The sequence below is a fragment of the Hippopotamus amphibius genome, chromosome 6 (genome assembly GCF_030028045.1).
Source record: "Hippopotamus amphibius kiboko isolate mHipAmp2 chromosome 6, mHipAmp2.hap2, whole genome shotgun sequence".
Lineage (NCBI taxonomy): Eukaryota > Metazoa > Chordata > Mammalia > Artiodactyla > Hippopotamidae > Hippopotamus > Hippopotamus amphibius.
Genome location: NC_080191.1, coordinates 152935560 through 152952473, shown reverse-complemented (window position 1 = coordinate 152952473; position 16914 = coordinate 152935560). Strand labels below are relative to the sequence as shown.

At 35.7% G+C, this 16914-nt stretch overlaps 1 protein-coding gene across 15 annotated transcripts in view; it reads left to right on the top strand.

Annotated features, from left to right (window-relative positions):
* The window catches only part of TBL1XR1 (TBL1X/Y related 1), a 178659-nt gene that overhangs the window by 144562 nt on the left and 17183 nt on the right, over positions 1-16914 (top strand). For all 15 annotated transcript variants that reach the window (XM_057738143.1, XM_057738130.1, XM_057738142.1 and 12 more), the window contains 7 exons: positions 4117-4262; positions 6954-7176; positions 7871-8003; positions 8704-8845; positions 11456-11519; positions 11613-11710; positions 12924-12984. In XM_057738143.1, the coding sequence (XP_057594126.1) occupies positions 7011-7176; positions 7871-8003; positions 8704-8845; positions 11456-11519; positions 11613-11710; positions 12924-12984 (664 nt within the window). In that variant the 5' untranslated portion in view covers positions 4117-4262; positions 6954-7010. The remainder of the gene's footprint in view (positions 1-4116; positions 4263-6953; positions 7177-7870; positions 8004-8703; positions 8846-11455; positions 11520-11612; positions 11711-12923; positions 12985-16914) is intronic.

Below are 16914 nucleotides of genomic sequence, written 5' to 3'. Positions count from 1 at the left end.
TTTCCACCTTTTCTAAAACCTTTAAGCATTTAAGTACGGAACTTTTTATAGTAAACAAAACTCTGTGTCTGTAGGACAGAATTGGAACAGATTTGGGAGCAAGGGAGTGTATAGTGATGGAAGCAGGGATATAATTCTCTGGGCTGAAGCTTAAGAAGGACCTTGGATAAATCAGATTTTACTTCCAGACTGTGTTGTGATAGTTAAGCTTTGCCTTTTTTACCCCCCTTGTTCAGACACCCTATACCATAAGCATGTTCAGGGCCCATTTTCATGTTCCTATATTCTCAGTTTGCAAAGTAGAGTTGACAGGCTCTGGAGGACCTCACTTCTCTTTGAGAAAACAAGCCCTGTCATCCTAAGGGAAAGCACTCCTGAAACCAGCATTATGTAGAAAATGGTTATCTTGTGACCTTGTTTATCACATGGGAACAGTACGCGGTCCGGAAGGTAGCTCCACATGGACCCCTGCCACTGCTGGTCTTTCTCACTGAATATCACTGAATTCCTGGGTACTGAACTTTGTGGTTTTCAGCCTTACTCCTCTCTGGAATTCCTCTTCTACTCCCCAAATCTTAATCACGCTAGTGAATGTGTAGGATACTTGATTACAGAACATTTATACAGAGTATTATTTATGTCAGATTTGCTTTTCACCCCTGGCAAGAAGGGATACTGTATTGGGCAAGCCAGCTAGACTTTAGCATTTCACACATTTAAGTTGGTCCTTTTTTACCTTTTACCATGTAGATCAGAAGCTGTCCCTGCAAAAGTATTGCCTGCATATATATTTACATATAAATGCAAATATATTTTGGCATAGCCCTGATTCAGGTTTTAGTCTTTCAAGGGAAATTTAAGTCATATGTTTTTTTTTTTTTTTGGAGTCATAGATTTCCTGCTGTGCTAAGATAAATTATAGTAAAATTGAATTCTGATTTAACAAATATTTATTGAGCACTACTAGTAAAATTAGGTTAACATCTAGTTTCTCAGAACTGAAAGATTACTGGACATAAACCCCACTCTCAGGCAGCGCAGTCTGTTAGTCACACACACACACACACACACATCCTGCAGAACGATTTATATACACAAATTACAGGGTTGGCGTAGAAGAGAGTGATCAGCCCTGGAGCAGCAGAAAGAAGGACTTCACTTCCATTCGCATCGGTGAAAAGAGCACAGGAACACATAAGGCCCAAAGGCACGAGACAGCACAATGTATTCTAAGTGTTACTTGTAACTGACGGTCACTTGAATTTAATCTGCTTGGGGAATAATGGGAGGGTGGAATTGGGGAGATGAGCCTGGACAGATGGGTAGGGTCAAGATTACAAAAGTAGCTGTGTCACACTTAGGAGTTTGGCTTTGATTATGAAGGCCAGAAAGGTCATTACAAGTACTCAAGTAAGGAGCGGTGTGATCAGTTTTTGTTTTGCAAGTAGTATTCTGGCTATAGGGTAGCAAGTATACTGGACTGGGGAAGAGAGGAAAGGAAGTTATGACAGCAAAATAGGCCAGGCAAAGGATGATGGGGGACTAAATTCCAGGTTCTGGCACAAAAGGAAAGCTGATGACAGAGAGCAGAGAGGGAGGATTAATAGGATTCGGCAAATGGTGGAATGCCAGGAGCTGCGGTGGAAGGTAGGATGACCTTCAGGTATAGCGAAGTGAGGTGAGAAATTTCTAAGGGAAAAAGTTTTAGGGAGGGGAAGAAGGAGAAGAGTAGTTTTGAACCTAATGATTTTAAGCTGCTGTATAATGCTGTAACTAGAAATAAAGAAAAAGTTATAGTTGAGTTCAGCATGTATTTAAGCAGAGCATTTAAGTATGGACCTTCTTTAGGGTGAACATTAATGATAAGTGCCAAAATAGTGCTAATGGCTGCTTTATGGTTTTCTTGGTATTTTGAGGGCATTCTAAGCACATACATAATAACTTGAGATGGCAGTGAGCACGTGGTCTCACAAAAATTCAGGACATAGGCAACATTCCAGACAAAAATTGACATCGTTCAACCTGCAGCTCTTAGGATATCCTTGGACATAAGCTTGAACTCTACCATCTAATTAAACAGGGTCTAAATGTAATTAATAATTATTTAAATTGTACTCAGGAGTTGGAGTACAGAATTTATAGACTTTGCTACAGTTTAGAAGGCTTATGAAAATCTAAATAACTTGCTAATAAAATGTGTTAATGTTCCAGGCACTACTAACACCACTTTCTAATACCCTGAGATGAAACAAAAACAATGATACAGCGTTTTATTTGCTAGTAATAAACAGGAGTTCACTCTGCCTTAGTTTTATCCTTGACCGTATTCTGAGTAGGATTGGGAGATTGCGGTGGTTATGGCCACGGTCCCTTGAATGAATCTTTATTTTCTTTGTGGCTGTTTTCTCATCTGCTAATTCAGATGATAAAGTAATAAAATTATATATGTGTGCATGGTATAGGCCCTCTGTAAGTGATATCATCTATCATGAAGTCTTTTTAAATACCTAAGCCACTTGGCTATTTAGCTTTTTTTTTTCTATTTTTGATTTACTACAAAATTTATCTGGGGAGGGATATGAAATTGAGAACAGGAGTCTCCAATCTCACTGTTCATGGATTTCACTGCCATATCTCTCACTCTTTTTCCCCTTCTTTCCCAGTCTTTTTTCTTAGCTTCTTATCCTGGCCATCTGGAATCTACTCATACTCAAGTAGTTGTGGGTTTCCTGACAGGGACAATGCAAAATGTTGCTTTTTTCATTTATATGTTTCTTAGCCTTCCTTGTGAGCTCAGGTTAAGTTGCAGACTCTGAATTCATTTAATAATGATCTTGTTTGTGAGCAAAATCAAGAAGTCAAAATTCAAGTCTTAAGGTAACATCTTTTTACTCCTCACTATGGGTAGTTACAGGAATGGTTAGGTGTCCCAAAGAGGTAAGGAAAGAGCACCCCTAAGGAAAATCAACTTAGGTGTACTTTGGCTCTCTATTAACCAGTTAAAATACCTCCTAGCCACATGCTATTTGTGAGCCCACAGCATTTTATTATAGACTGTTCATAAATGCCTCAAGGAGCCTGAGAGTGGAAGCACAAAATGGAAAAAGAAATGGACTAAGCATTGAACAACCAGGATAGACAGGCCAGACAACGCATTATATGGATTAAATTAATTTAACCAAGACCCAAATAAGCCCATGTTCATTTACTTTATTTAGTATGAAAGTTCCTTAAGATTCTATACAGATGTATAATTTAATTGAATTATTTGAAATACATTAATGAAAGTTACTATTTAATGATAAGCTTTGATGGATATGTTGGTAAAGAGAATAACCACCCTTGGGTCTGTCAGCTTACTGGAATTTTGCTTTTGTATTTGGACTTGACTTTCACTTAAAAAACAAAAAATAAGGCCAACATAAATAGATTTTTGTTATGTAAATGTTTTGGTTTAAATATTTCAAATTAAAATTAAAGAATTATTGATGGACATACAAATTGGATATTCACTTGCCAACTCCTCATTTTCTGAATCTTTCATTTAGGTGGGTTATTACTAAGTAGCAAAGAAGTAATTTTTTTAACACAATCATAGGTACAGTGAAATTTAAGCTCACAAATTATTTTTCATTATTAAATTTCAGTTTTCATTCCTTATATTAGTTTCAGCTTGGTTTTTATTTCCTAAGTAGTTTTTAAAAATAACCTGCAAAATACTGAATTTATAAGGTGTGTGATGATTTGTGTGTAGAAATTTAAATATACTACAGAAATATTAAATGTCAATTTATCTTGGGCTAAATTATCTTGAGTGAAGCAGCTGAGTCACATGATTTACAAAGGCTTTTTTCCAGTTTTGAAGTTTGATACTATCTGTTGAGGAAAATTATGTGCCACCATTATGTAATTAAGGTGAAAAGGAAAATATATAAAGGTTAGCATGTTTGGATTTTGATACTTCTTTTGTTTAAAAACATATTTGGCCTTAGCTAACAGTCTAGGATTTCAAATGGGTGGAATGTGATTTTGAAAGATTGTAGAGGTCTTTCATTTGTGTCACATAGATGTTGCCACTTGGAGAATACATTGTTATACCTTTTCTTTTGCTTTCAGGATTTTCTCATTCAGCGTTCACCTTTGGTATAGAAAGCCATATCAGTCAGTCTAACATAAATGGTGCCCTCGTCCCGCCTGCTGCATTAATTTCTATCATCCAGAAAGGTCTGCAGTATGTAGAGGCAGAAGTTAGTATTAATGAGGTAAGGAAAATTTAATTCAAATACTAATTCTTACTCCTACATGTTTCCTTAAATATCTGATATCTTGCTTACTCATTCATTATCTGACTACAACTTCAACAGGTAAACAAAGTTGAAGGGCATTATTCCTGATGTGGTGGTCAGGTGGTACAGGCAAGGCATGTTGGCTCCCAACTGTAAGAACCATTATCTTATTTCTCTTTACATGGTTTTTATAAGTAAACACTAAGAAATAATTTTCTTTAAAATAAGAAAATTGTGCTGTGGCATACTGAAAATGTAATTGATTGAGAAATTAGAAAACCTCACGTTATTTGGTTATAACTGATTTTGGAAGACAATTAATAATTAAAGCCAACTCTTGGTACTGTTACCTAAGGTCTGTATGGTATAGGTGGTTTAACTCAAGTGTTAACCAGCTATGACCCATGAGCCAGATTCTGTCTGCTGCTTGTTTCTGTAACGTTTGCTTGGGACACAGCCACGCTCCTTCATTTACGTGTTATCTGAATGCTTTCATACTTCAGTGGCAGCATTGAGTGGTCTGCAAAGCTCAAAACATTTACTATTTGGTCTTATACAGAAAAAGTTTTCAAACCCTGGTGTAGCTGAAAATTTTTATATATGGTCAGGATTTATGATGCGTGGAGCTTTTTACCTTCTTTTCATTTCAGAGATTAACATATCCCCCTTTCCTTTCGCAGGTATTTTAAAAACTGAAGCATCCATGGTTTCTACATCAGTGTTTATTACTATCATTATATAGTGTATTATATTGGTTATTTTTTCGTATCTTCATCTCTATAACTGAAAAATCCACTGATACTGAATTAAAAGTGTCCTCATTGTCATTTCGCACTTTCCCTCCCAAAGTATCCTTTGTTGCAGAGGATGATAAATAATTTCTAACAGTGGCCAGAGATGGTTTCATTTTTTCTGAAAATTTTTTTGTAGACTTAATATAGTACTCCACAATGTATCTGTAATGGTTTTATTATTTTTAGGTTACTTATAAGTTTAAATACTTTCTCCTACTTCTCAAATACTCCATTACAGTTGATAGTTGAGAAAAATGCGCTGTGTTTGGTAGCTCGGAGCGCCCCATCACAGTGCTGTAGGTTATTGGCAGCGCGTGTTCACTGGCTTCAGTGAGCCAGGCTTCACATAGGCCTATTCCTAGCCAATATGCACTGTTTCTGTTTCTGACTTGCTCTGTGTCTGTGTCACTTCTTGTGCTTGCTGAAGATCTATATCAGTGAGAGGAGCTTTGGAAAATTATAGCAACTCAATAAAATTAAAGAGCACTGGTCTGTGAGTTAATGGTGCTACTTCTCAAATTTTAGTGTGCATAAGACTCCCCCAGAGAGCTTGCTAAAACAGGGATTCCTGAACCCTTCAGAGATTTTGATTCTGTAGGTTTGAATCTACATTTCTAACAAGTTACCAGGTGATGGTGGGACTGTTGGTCTTTCTTCACTGCACTTTGAATAGCACCAGTTAACAGATTCTAGCTGCCATTGACTACTGAGGAACTGCAAGTCTTTAAACCTTGTTGTGCTCCTCTTTCTCTCTTTCTTTTTCTTTCTTTCTTTCTTTCTTTCTTTCTTTCTTTCTTTCTTTCTTTCTTTCTTTCTTTCTTTCTTTCTTTCTTTCTTTCTTTCTTTCTTTCTTTCTTTCTTTCTTTCTCTTCCTTCCTTCCTTCCTTCCTTCCTTCCTTCCTTCCTTCCTTCCTTCCTTCCTTTTCTTCCTTCCTTCCTTCCTTCCTTTCTTTCATTCTTTCTTTCTTTCTCTTTCTTCCTTCCTTCCTTCCTGCCTTTCTCCCCCCCCCCGCCCCCCATTGGGTCTTGTTGCTGTGCATGGGCTTTCTCTAGTTGCAGCAAGTAGGGGCTACTCTTCATTGCAGTGTTCAGGCTTCTCATTGCAGTGGCTTCTCTTGTTCTGGAGCATGGGCTCTAGGCACGTGGGCTTCAGTAGTTGTGGCACATTGGCTCAGTAGTTGTGGCTCGCAGGCTCTAGAGCACAGGCTCAGTAGTTGTGGTGCACGAGCTTAGTTGCCCCTCTGCATGTAGATCTTCCCAGACTAGGAATCGAACCCATGTGCCCTGCATTGGCAGGCAGATTCTTAACCATTGCGCCACCAGGGAAGTCCCTGGGCTTGTATTTCAACATTAGTAAAAATGAGATACTTGTATGGCATAATATCTGATGTTTATTTCTGTTTTAATATTTTGATCAAATCACAAGAAACTTTTGAGTTCAACAAAGCTATTTTAAAAGTTTTTAATTTTAAAAAAGTATTGAATATTTACTGAAATGTGGCACCAAATCTCTTATCATTGTATGAACTATTCCATATTGCTTTTGATTAACAGAACTTTAGAATATAATTAAGCCTTTTTATCATCCAGGCCTCTTATTTTATTCCTTTCAGTATTTCAGCTTTAATCTGTGCAACATTTAACAATATGAACTCAGTGAGGAGGACAATTTAAGCAGCTATTTGCAGGGCTTCCTGCAGGTTCCTTCTTCCCTCCGGATGCCTTTCCTTCTTATATGCATTCAGAAAATTATCAAAAAGTGTTTTTTCTTGGAATGAAGATTTTCATTTCTGCTGTTGACTTGTATGAATACAAATTACTGTAAATGTGTTTGTTACCTTTGATTTTTCTTCTCACAATTTTTCGAATCCAGGATGGTACCCTGTTCGATGGTCGACCAATAGAGTCTCTGTCACTGATAGATGCCGTAATGCCTGATGTAGTACAAACAAGACAACAAGCTTATAGAGATAAACTTGCACAGCAACAAGCAGCAGCTGCTGCAGCTGCCGCAGCTGCAGCAAACCAACAAGGATCTGCAAAAAATGGAGAAAACACAGCAAATGGGGAGGAGAATGGAGCACATACTATAGCAAGTGAGCTGAGAGAAGAATTTTAAGTTCCTTTTCAGAAAAAATATTTGTTTTATTTGCTTCATTTTAGCTGAAATGACATTATCTATTTCATTGTTGTCAGTTTGATCCCCTAACTTGTATCACATAGTTCAGATTTTTATGCCTAAAATTCCATAAAGCTGGATTTATTTTCATGATTATTTTCCTTTTTAAATATTTAGAAACCATTTTTCTATTGTTAAATGAATTTTGTATCTACGTTTCATTTCTAAATATAATCTGTAACACTAGTCATTAACAAATACAATAAAGCTTTGACATGGAGATAAAGGCAACTGTTGTTATGTGAATGATATCAGCAACCCCTACTGGCAGAAACTCAGAATAGTGTTGGCATGGATTAGATTTAATTCAAACCATTTTATCATTTTAGCTGTGTTTGGGTCTAAGCTTTCACAGTCTTCCTCTGTTCCTGCTCCCTGCGACCCCCATCTCTGAACATAGACTTAGATGCACATCTAAAAGTATAAAATATGGGAATTTATTTTTCATGTGATAAATACTGTATAGTCATTTTTACCCTTACCTGACATCGTTGGGGAAAAAAGTCACACTATATTATAAAGGAGATGTTTGCTGGTTAAGAATTCTTTTTTTCCTCCAGTATGTTGCAATATTACCTAACTGGAATTTCTGTTTATTTCTTATGATGCAGATAATCATACTGATATGATGGAAGTGGATGGGGATGTTGAAATCCCTCCTAATAAAGCGGTTGTGTTAAGGGGCCATGAATCTGAAGTTTTCATCTGTGCCTGGAACCCTGTTAGTGATCTCTTGGCATCAGGGTATGTTTCTCAAAGTGAAACTAAAATGGATTTCTAAAACTATCTTACTGAAATATTGCATATATTATAAATATATTACTTACATTCTCAGGTTTTTGTTGTTGCTTGTTTGTGGTCATTTTGCCTCTGTAAATCTTTATTTCTGCATAAAGTAATCTTAGAAGTTTTAATTAAAGTTACTACCTCAGGAGTGCTTGGGGCCCCCACAAAATAGAGATCTAGAAGAATACTGGAAATGGAAATCCCAGATAGTCTAGTTTTTATTTGCCTTATTAATAATAGGATATAAATTTGTTGCCTTGATTCTGGAATGTTTGAGAATATTATGAGGATTTAAAATATGTTGCATCCCTTGCAGAGAATGAACTGGAGAACTTGAGGTTTGGGGGGCGGGGGGTGAAGGGGAAGCTGAGACGAAGCGAGAGAGTAGCACAGACATATATATACTACCAACTGTAAAATAGATAGCCAGTGGGAAGTTGCTATATAACAAAGGGAGTTCAACTCGAGGATGGATAATGCCTTAGAGGACTGGGACGGGGAGGGTGGTGGGGGGACTCGAGGGAGGGTGGGGGGGGGTCAAGGGAGGGAGGGAATACGGGGATATGTGTATAAAAACAGATGATTGAACTTGGTGTACCCCCCAAAAAATAATAAATAAATAAATAAAATTTAAAAAAAAATGTTGCATTCTTTATAGGTCTGGAGACTCAACAGCAAGAATATGGAATCTTAGTGAAAATAGCACTAGTGGCTCCACACAATTAGTACTTAGACATTGTATACGAGAAGGAGGGCAAGATGTCCCAAGTAACAAGGATGTGACGTCTCTAGATTGGAATGTGAGTATCACTGTGCTGTCCACGATGGATGTAGTTACTAATATACTTAACTTCCCTGAGACTCAGACTAATGGCAGGGTATGTCTATTTGTTCAGATGTTTTTGGATTTCAGACTAGGAGTCCCCACCCCCAAATGTGCTAAAAACAAAGACTGGCCCTCACGCACTCAGACCAAGGCTCATTTTCCAGCTCCTCAGTTTATCTGGCTGTAGAACCTTTGTGTAACTGGTGGGTGGTTACTCTGTTCTTTATTTTCCTCACATGTAAAGTAGAAGTGTATTCATTGTCCTACATAAATGAAGTAATAGATGAAAATCAGTCACAGGCACATACTAAGTTTTTAACTAAGTTGTTTGTTGGGGCTATAAGAGAAATCTATATAATAAAAACATAGTCTTGTTTCTCTCATTTTGCTGTGAACTAATGAAAACTTCATTGCCAGCTGCCTTTTAGGAACCATTAGTCTAGATTATAAGCTTTATTCTAGTTGTAGGAATCTTGTAATTCTCTGATTCTATATATGATTGAACATCTTTCACTACAGTGACCTACCAGAAAGTTTGATTTCATTATTGATAAAGCTTCACCCTTTCAGTGTCAAATACATGATTAACAGCTTTATTTCCATTCCCATGATTAATTTGTGGGAAATTAGCATTTTTAAAGTTTCTATATCTTTTTCTTTATTCCATGTTGCCTTTTCTTCCTTATAACTTTGCATCCATTTTTTAGCACCCGCCATTGCACCGCCTACCCCCCAGTTCTAAGAAGCCTCTTAGACTGTATCAGTGTTACCAAGAATTTTAGGGGTCAGCTGTCCTTTCCTTAGCAAATGGACATCTTTTCCTTCTCTGGCCTCTGTGTAACAACTTCTTGTGGGGCTTTCCAAAGAATCTTCCAAATCTCATTCCAAGAAATGAGATCTATCTTTAAAAATGATTATGCTAGCGTAAGTTCTCAGTTTCTATGAAATTCTTCCAGAACTCATAGGTAAGGTTTTTTTTTAGTGTTCTTTTCTTAAAGTTCCAGCAGTGTATTTATCCTTCCCCTGCTATAAAGTTGAGAATTCTAACATTGAAAAGAGATTTAGCACATTTCAGTATTATGTGATTGTAGGGTCAGAACTAAGAATTATCTTTCTTAATATGGAAACTTACTATATTATAGGTCAAAGGCCTTGTAGCCTTCTTAAGCTGTTTGGCTCAGGGACCGTGTTAATTTAATGAAATTTATAGTTTACACTGAAAAGGATGGTTAACAAATGGTTTGTTGAGCTTGGTGGTTCTGAACTGCAAGTTAAAGTTTTTAAAAGTGTGGACTTTTCAAAGATTTATTATCCACTATGAATTTAAATCTTTCACTAAAAGGGAAAAATGTTATTGTTGATTAATGGCTCATTTCTATGACTAAAGCAAAAGCCTGTGAGATATCTGATCTTTAAAGTATTCTTTTCCTACTTTAGTGGTCCATGATGTAAAACATTTGGGGACCATTAGTTTAAAGGAAACTTTCCATCATGCAGAGTCTGGAAATAAGCTTTTGCTGTTGGCTTCCACATTGCTCCTTCTTCCTGAGATCTAACTATAGGCAATCTCCAAATCCTAGCAAAGCTGAGTGTACCACCCCTAGAACCAGCATTTGTGTATCACTTACCTGTATCACTTACCTAGATGACTTGAGAGGTCTGAAAAAAGGTGATCTTATTTTCAGTGCCCTAACAAAAGGCATCAAAAAGTACTGAGTAAGGCAGGATTTTATCCTGCCTCTCCAGTGGTATTTACTCATCCCAGCAGTAATCTGTTTAATGTACTCTGCAACTTGTGTTTCCATAGAATAAGTTAGATCTTATCTAGTCCTTCCATTGTACCATTATTCTAGGCACGGTAGAGGAATATAAGGTTAGAGAAAATGGTATGGATTTCTCCTCATAGTAGAGTAGTTCTGGACAGTTGTACTTACTTCATTAACTATAAAGTCAGCCTACACTTTTTTCTGGCTGTTTTTCTTGTGTTGTTATTTTTATTGGTAAGGATTTCATATTGGGAAAGAATTAAAAAAGGAAAGAAACATTTAGTGTTATTTAAGAATCTGATCATTTGAAACAACAATTTTGTTTGGAACACACACACATACACACACACACACACAGTTTAGACAGTACAAGATTTACAGGGAGGACCATATAAAAACTTCTAATCACAATGAAATATTTTGCAAGATTTTGCTTTTTACTTTTAGTAAATCGTCGTAAGATTATGGTTTTGATGTCCTTCCCAATGCACCGCCCAAACCCCACCTTTAGGCACGTGCATGTATGAGAACCTTAGCATACATGAGAGTGATATTAATTCTGCTCCGGAGCAGTCCCTGCCATTCTTGAGATTTGGAGTATAAGTTTGCACGCTCACTAAATGCTGCCAAAATACTAGCTTCACATCAGTGAAGGATGTTTCATAGGCCTTTTGTGGCACTTCCAAATAGGCAAAGCTGAAAGTTTTGAAGCAGTGTTACAGATATGCCTTACTTGGGATTTAAACATAATATATTTTAATAAAAATTAAATGCCCTTTCTGGATTATATAATTGAAAGAAATGTGTTTCTCTGACAGAGTGAAGGTACACTTCTAGCAACTGGTTCCTACGATGGGTTTGCTCGAATATGGACTAAAGATGGTGAGTGAAGCATTTTTCTTTTCATTTGTTGTTATTGTTGCTCTAAGTTATAAAGCGTGAAGTAATGTTAATGTTTTTCCTTTTGAATATTAGGTAACCTTGCTAGCACCTTGGGGCAGCATAAAGGCCCTATATTTGCATTAAAATGGAATAAGAAAGGAAATTTCATCCTAAGTGCTGGAGTAGACAAGGTAAGAAGAATATTTAACTTCTGTAAAGGTTAATTTGTTAAAGAGTATAGTTGAAAGTAATATTTTTCTCTGCTAATCACATAAATAATAAGATTTGGGAAATTCATGTATGAATTTATGACATGCATAGAAACGCTTCCTTAGGTTTTCTGTCAGCTGAACCTGCTCATCCAGGTGTCCTTTATTCTTTGTGTGACCACTTCTCATTTTTCTGGAATTTGAGCCATAGTGAATGTCACACGTCCCATACTTTTTGCCTCCCTTCTGCGGTTTTTAGTTAATCTCATAAGTGAGTATGGCTCTGGAGTGATTTCAGGGGAAATCTTAGAGCCAGTCTGTTAGCTGAACTCCTAATGTTTAACTGAAAATGTAACAAAGGATCTTTCCAGCTCTTTTCACCAAACAAGGCTGGTTGGTAAATATGGATAGGTTGAAATCTTGGCCTTCTTTCTCCTTCATTTTCTTAAGTTACTTCCTTTACCACACCTCCCAAAATGAACACAGATTTAAGATTATTTTAGTACAGGAAAATACACACTCACAGTTAACCATATATTGTCAAAAGGGGAAATAGAAAGAAGGGAAGAAAAGTGAAGGAGGTCAGGAATGGGAGAGAAAAGCCCTATTAATAGTTACTGCCACTCTACAATAGTTTATGATCCCAAAGTTATAAAGTTAGTGATGGCAGGGTACTAAAGGAATTGTAAATACATCTATTCAGATTTATATGTCATACTTTGATGTACTATAGGAGACAGTTTTAATTATTGTCAGAATTCAAGCTGCCTTTGTATGTAAATGTGAGCTTTAAAAATCTTAATATTGGGAATTAACTGATTACTGTATTAACCAAAAATTTGCCTGCTTATAGCTAAACAGCTATAAAAATCTTACATTAAATACAGTATTGCAATGGAGTTTCTTAAGCAGTCTAATATAACGTGTGGTACTTTGCAGACAACCAGTAATTATTATTTGAAGTAAGTTGGCTGGTAAAAAGTCACTGGGGAAAAATTAAACTGCTTAATAGTCATCCCCTTCCCTCCCCTTCCCCCAGAGTGGAATATAGCCTCGTGTACTAAAGGTAAATGTTAAAAAATTAAATTAAATGCACTCTGACATTTCATATTGCTTTACTATAATTAGGCATCTAATTTATGCATCTATGATAAACTTCAACTTCTTAGCAATATATTTTTCTTTTCTATCTCAGACTACAATTATTTGGGATGCACATACTGGTGAAGCCAAACAACAATTTCCTTTTCATTCAGGTAAATCTTCACAATTTACATGAGAATTAGGCCTTTCTTCTGTTTTTCTAGTTAAACTTTTAATAGCGTATAATTCATCTGAAATCTTGAAATATCAAATATCAGTCTTGTTACTAGTCCTTTGAGGAGTTGATGTTCTGTGACTTTCAGATAGTTAATTGTCAGAGGATCATCAGACGTTTTCTGTGAAATGTACCATAAAGAAGCATTTTTACAGTCTAGTGCAGTTAGGGTTGGTGATATTTAATGGTAAGAACATAGATTTTTGAGTCGGGAGGTCTAGGTGTGAATGTCATTTCCACCTCACTTAACAAGCTTTAAGATTGAGCAAGTCATTGAACCTTTCTGAGCCTTATTTTCTCTATCTGTAAATGAGGGATTAAAAAAAAATACCATTTGTTAAGAGCATAAGACTAATATATATATGAAAATACTGCATAAATTCCTACAAATTTCGGTATTGTCATTTTTCACTTTGGATTTATGTATCTAAATCAGTCCACCTGCTTACATAAAATAAAAATGATTAGGCTTTCCTGGTATTGCTGAAACTTTGGTGCTTTAGATGTTTTTTACTTTTAAGAAGTAATTTGGTGCTTAAATCAGATAAATCTGATCACCAAAATAGTGTGCTTTCTTTCTCCATGGTATATGGCCATGCACAGGGCATATATCCTGATGTGTAGAGACACCTAGATTTTAGTACCTACACTCTTGTGTGGCCTAGAACTTTTGTGCCTGCTTTCAGGGAGGTTCCTAGGCACAGGAACTGGTGTTAAAATGAAACAAGATGCCTCATAACTATTAAAGCAGTAGTTTTAGTACTACCTGACGTAACTGCATCTTGCAGGATTTTGTTGTGGCGGGGAAGAGTTTTGAATTGGAGGCTGACTTAAGTAACTCTGGTTGTTTTCAAATCTTTGGTAACATCCTTTTTGCAAACAGCCAATGGCACAGTGTTACCTTTAAAATTGAAATGTACAGCTGCTGGCATTTTGCCTTTTTTTATTTCCCTATTTAGTATGATTAAACAAGCCAAATAAAGTATAAAATGGTTTTTCAGTAGTATCTGAATAACATAATTTTGCAAGTATTATGTTAAGCAATTCAGCTTGAGTAGAGCTTACCACATTAATAAGTATTTACACATCAGTTTTTGTTTACCTGTTATAATCCTGTTTCACCTTTGCTTTTAGTCCTCACCCAGATAGAATTCTCTTAGACCTCTGGCTGTTTTGCCTAAAAGTTTCTCCTACATCCTAGGAGTAATGGAAAATTGAAATGTGTGTGTGTGGCACTGTTACTAGCTGCTACACAATGTGTACCACCTTTGTGTTGGAGATGATGCTCTTTGCATTCGTGATTCCATTTAGTCTTGGCTACAACCCAATGAGGTAGATGGTGTTGAAGTCATTTTACAAATAACTAACCTTTTTTACCCATGCTATTCTTTCCTGCCATGCTTTTTTGGTTTTTTAAAAGGCTTTATTGAGGTATAATTGGTATAAAATGATCTATGCATATTTAAATTGCACACTGTGATATGTTTTGATACATACCATTGAAACCATCACCCCACTCAGGACAGTACATCTGTTAGCTTCAGAAGTTTCCTCCTGCCCCTTTGAAATCATTCCCTTCCCCTTCCCCAGATAACCACTGATAGTCTTTCTGTCACCAGAAATTAGTTTCAATAGAATCACACAGTATGTATTCTTTTTGTGTCTGGCTTCTTTCACTCTCCATAATTATTTTGCATTCCTTTTGGTTTATGAGTAGTATTCCATTATGTGGATATACCTGTTTGTTTATCCATTTACCTGTTGAAGCAAATTTGAGTTGTTTCCAGGTTTTAGCTATTACAAATAAAGCTGCTATCAACATTCATGTGCTTATATTTTTATGAACTTGTGTTTTCATTTCTCTGTGTAAAGACCTAGGAAAGTCATGGCTAGATATATGGTAGGTCTATGTTTAATGTAATAAACTGCCAAACTGTTTTCCAAAGTTTCTGTTTTCCAAACTGGTTTCCATTCTCAACAGCAGTGGATATTCCAGCCCCTCCATACCCTTGCCAGCACTTGGCATGTGGTCAGGCTTTTTAATTGTAACTACTCTGGTGAGTGTGTAGTGGTATCTCACTGTGGTTTTCACTTGCATTTCGTAATGACTAATGATGTTGAGCACCTTGTCATGGTTTAATCTACCATTGGTGTGTCTTCTTTGATGAAGTATCTGTTAAAATCTTTGGATTTTTAATTTAACTTTGTTTTCTTATTGAGTTTTGTGAACTCTTTATATATTCTGAATACAAGTCTTTTATCAAGTATTTACAAATATTGTCTCATAGTCTGTGATTGTCTCTGCATTGTTTTGACAGTGTGCCTCAAAGATCAGACATTATTAATGTTGATGAGTTCCTTAATTTATTAATTTGTTCTTTTATGTATCATGCTTTCAGTATCGATCTAATTTGCTTTTTCTTTTTGTTTGATGTAGAAGTTGGGGGTCACTGATTTGAGACCTTTCTGCTTTTCTAATGGGAATATTTAGTGCTGTAAATTTACTTCTAACTGTTACTTAGTGACATCTCACAATTTTCCAAATGTTGTGTTTTCATTCAGTTCAAAATACTTTCTGGAGTAATTTTGATTCCTTCTTTGACCCATGGGTTATTTAGAAGTGTGTTAATTTCTGAGTATTTGGAAATTTTTTAGAGCTCTTTGTAATATTACTTTCTAATTTAATTCCATTCTTCCCATAAATGTCATTTAGGTCAAGTTGTTTGACAGTGTTTTCAAATCTTTTATAGCCTTAACTGATTATTTTGTCTGCTTTATACCATCTGTTACTGAGAGGGGGGTATTGAAATTATCAGTAATAATTGGAAAACAGAATAATTTCTATTTTCTTTGAAGCTCTGTCAATTTTTGCTTTATGTATTTTGAAACAGTGTTTTTAGGGGCATGAACATTTAGAAATGTTGCATCCTCAGGTTGAATTGACCCCTTTGTAATTTTGTTGATGACTTTTTTTTTCCCATTTTATTTTTTCTTCTCTGAAGTCTCCTTTGTCTGATGTTAATGTAGCCCTTCCAGTTTTCTTTTATTAAGAGTTGGCATGGTATATATTTCTCCATGGTTTTAATCTATTAATGTTGTTATAATTGAAGTCTTTTTTATATAGGCATCATATATTGCTTGTTCATTCATTGTCAACTTCTGCCTTTTAATGGCATTATTTAGGCTATTTACATTTAATGCGATTATTGATATGATTGCATTTAAATTAATCGTGTATCTATCTCTTTGCCTATTTCTCTGCTTCCATTTGGATTAATTGAATATTTTTATGATTACATTTTTCCTTCTTTGGTGGGTTTTTATTATAATGGTTGCATTGGGATTTATAGTACACATCTAATTTAGCACCATCTACCTTCAAGTTATATTTTAAAGGGATTAAATAATAAATTTTTTACTCATAGTTACCATTTCCAACTCTTAATTCCTTTACACAGATACATAGTTTCATCTGATATCATTTATTTCCTGCCTGAACTGCTTTAACATTCCTTATAGTACAAATCTAATGTTGATGAATTCTTTTTGTATATATTAACAAGTCTTTATTTCACCTTCATTATTGAAAGATATTTTTGTTGGGTATAGAATTCTGGAGTTGACAGAGTTTTTTTCTTTCAGTACTTTAAGGAAAATGTTGCTCTGTTCTCTTCTTATTTACACTATTTTCAGTTTGAACTTTCTACCATTTTCGTCCATATTACTCTGTACATAATTTGTCTTGTTTTCTCTGGCTGGTTTTAAGATTTGTCTCCTTACAACTGATTTTGTGCAATTTGCATACATCGTGTCTTGGTTTAGTTTTCTTTATGTTTCTTGTCCTTGGAACTTCTTGTATGTCTTCATA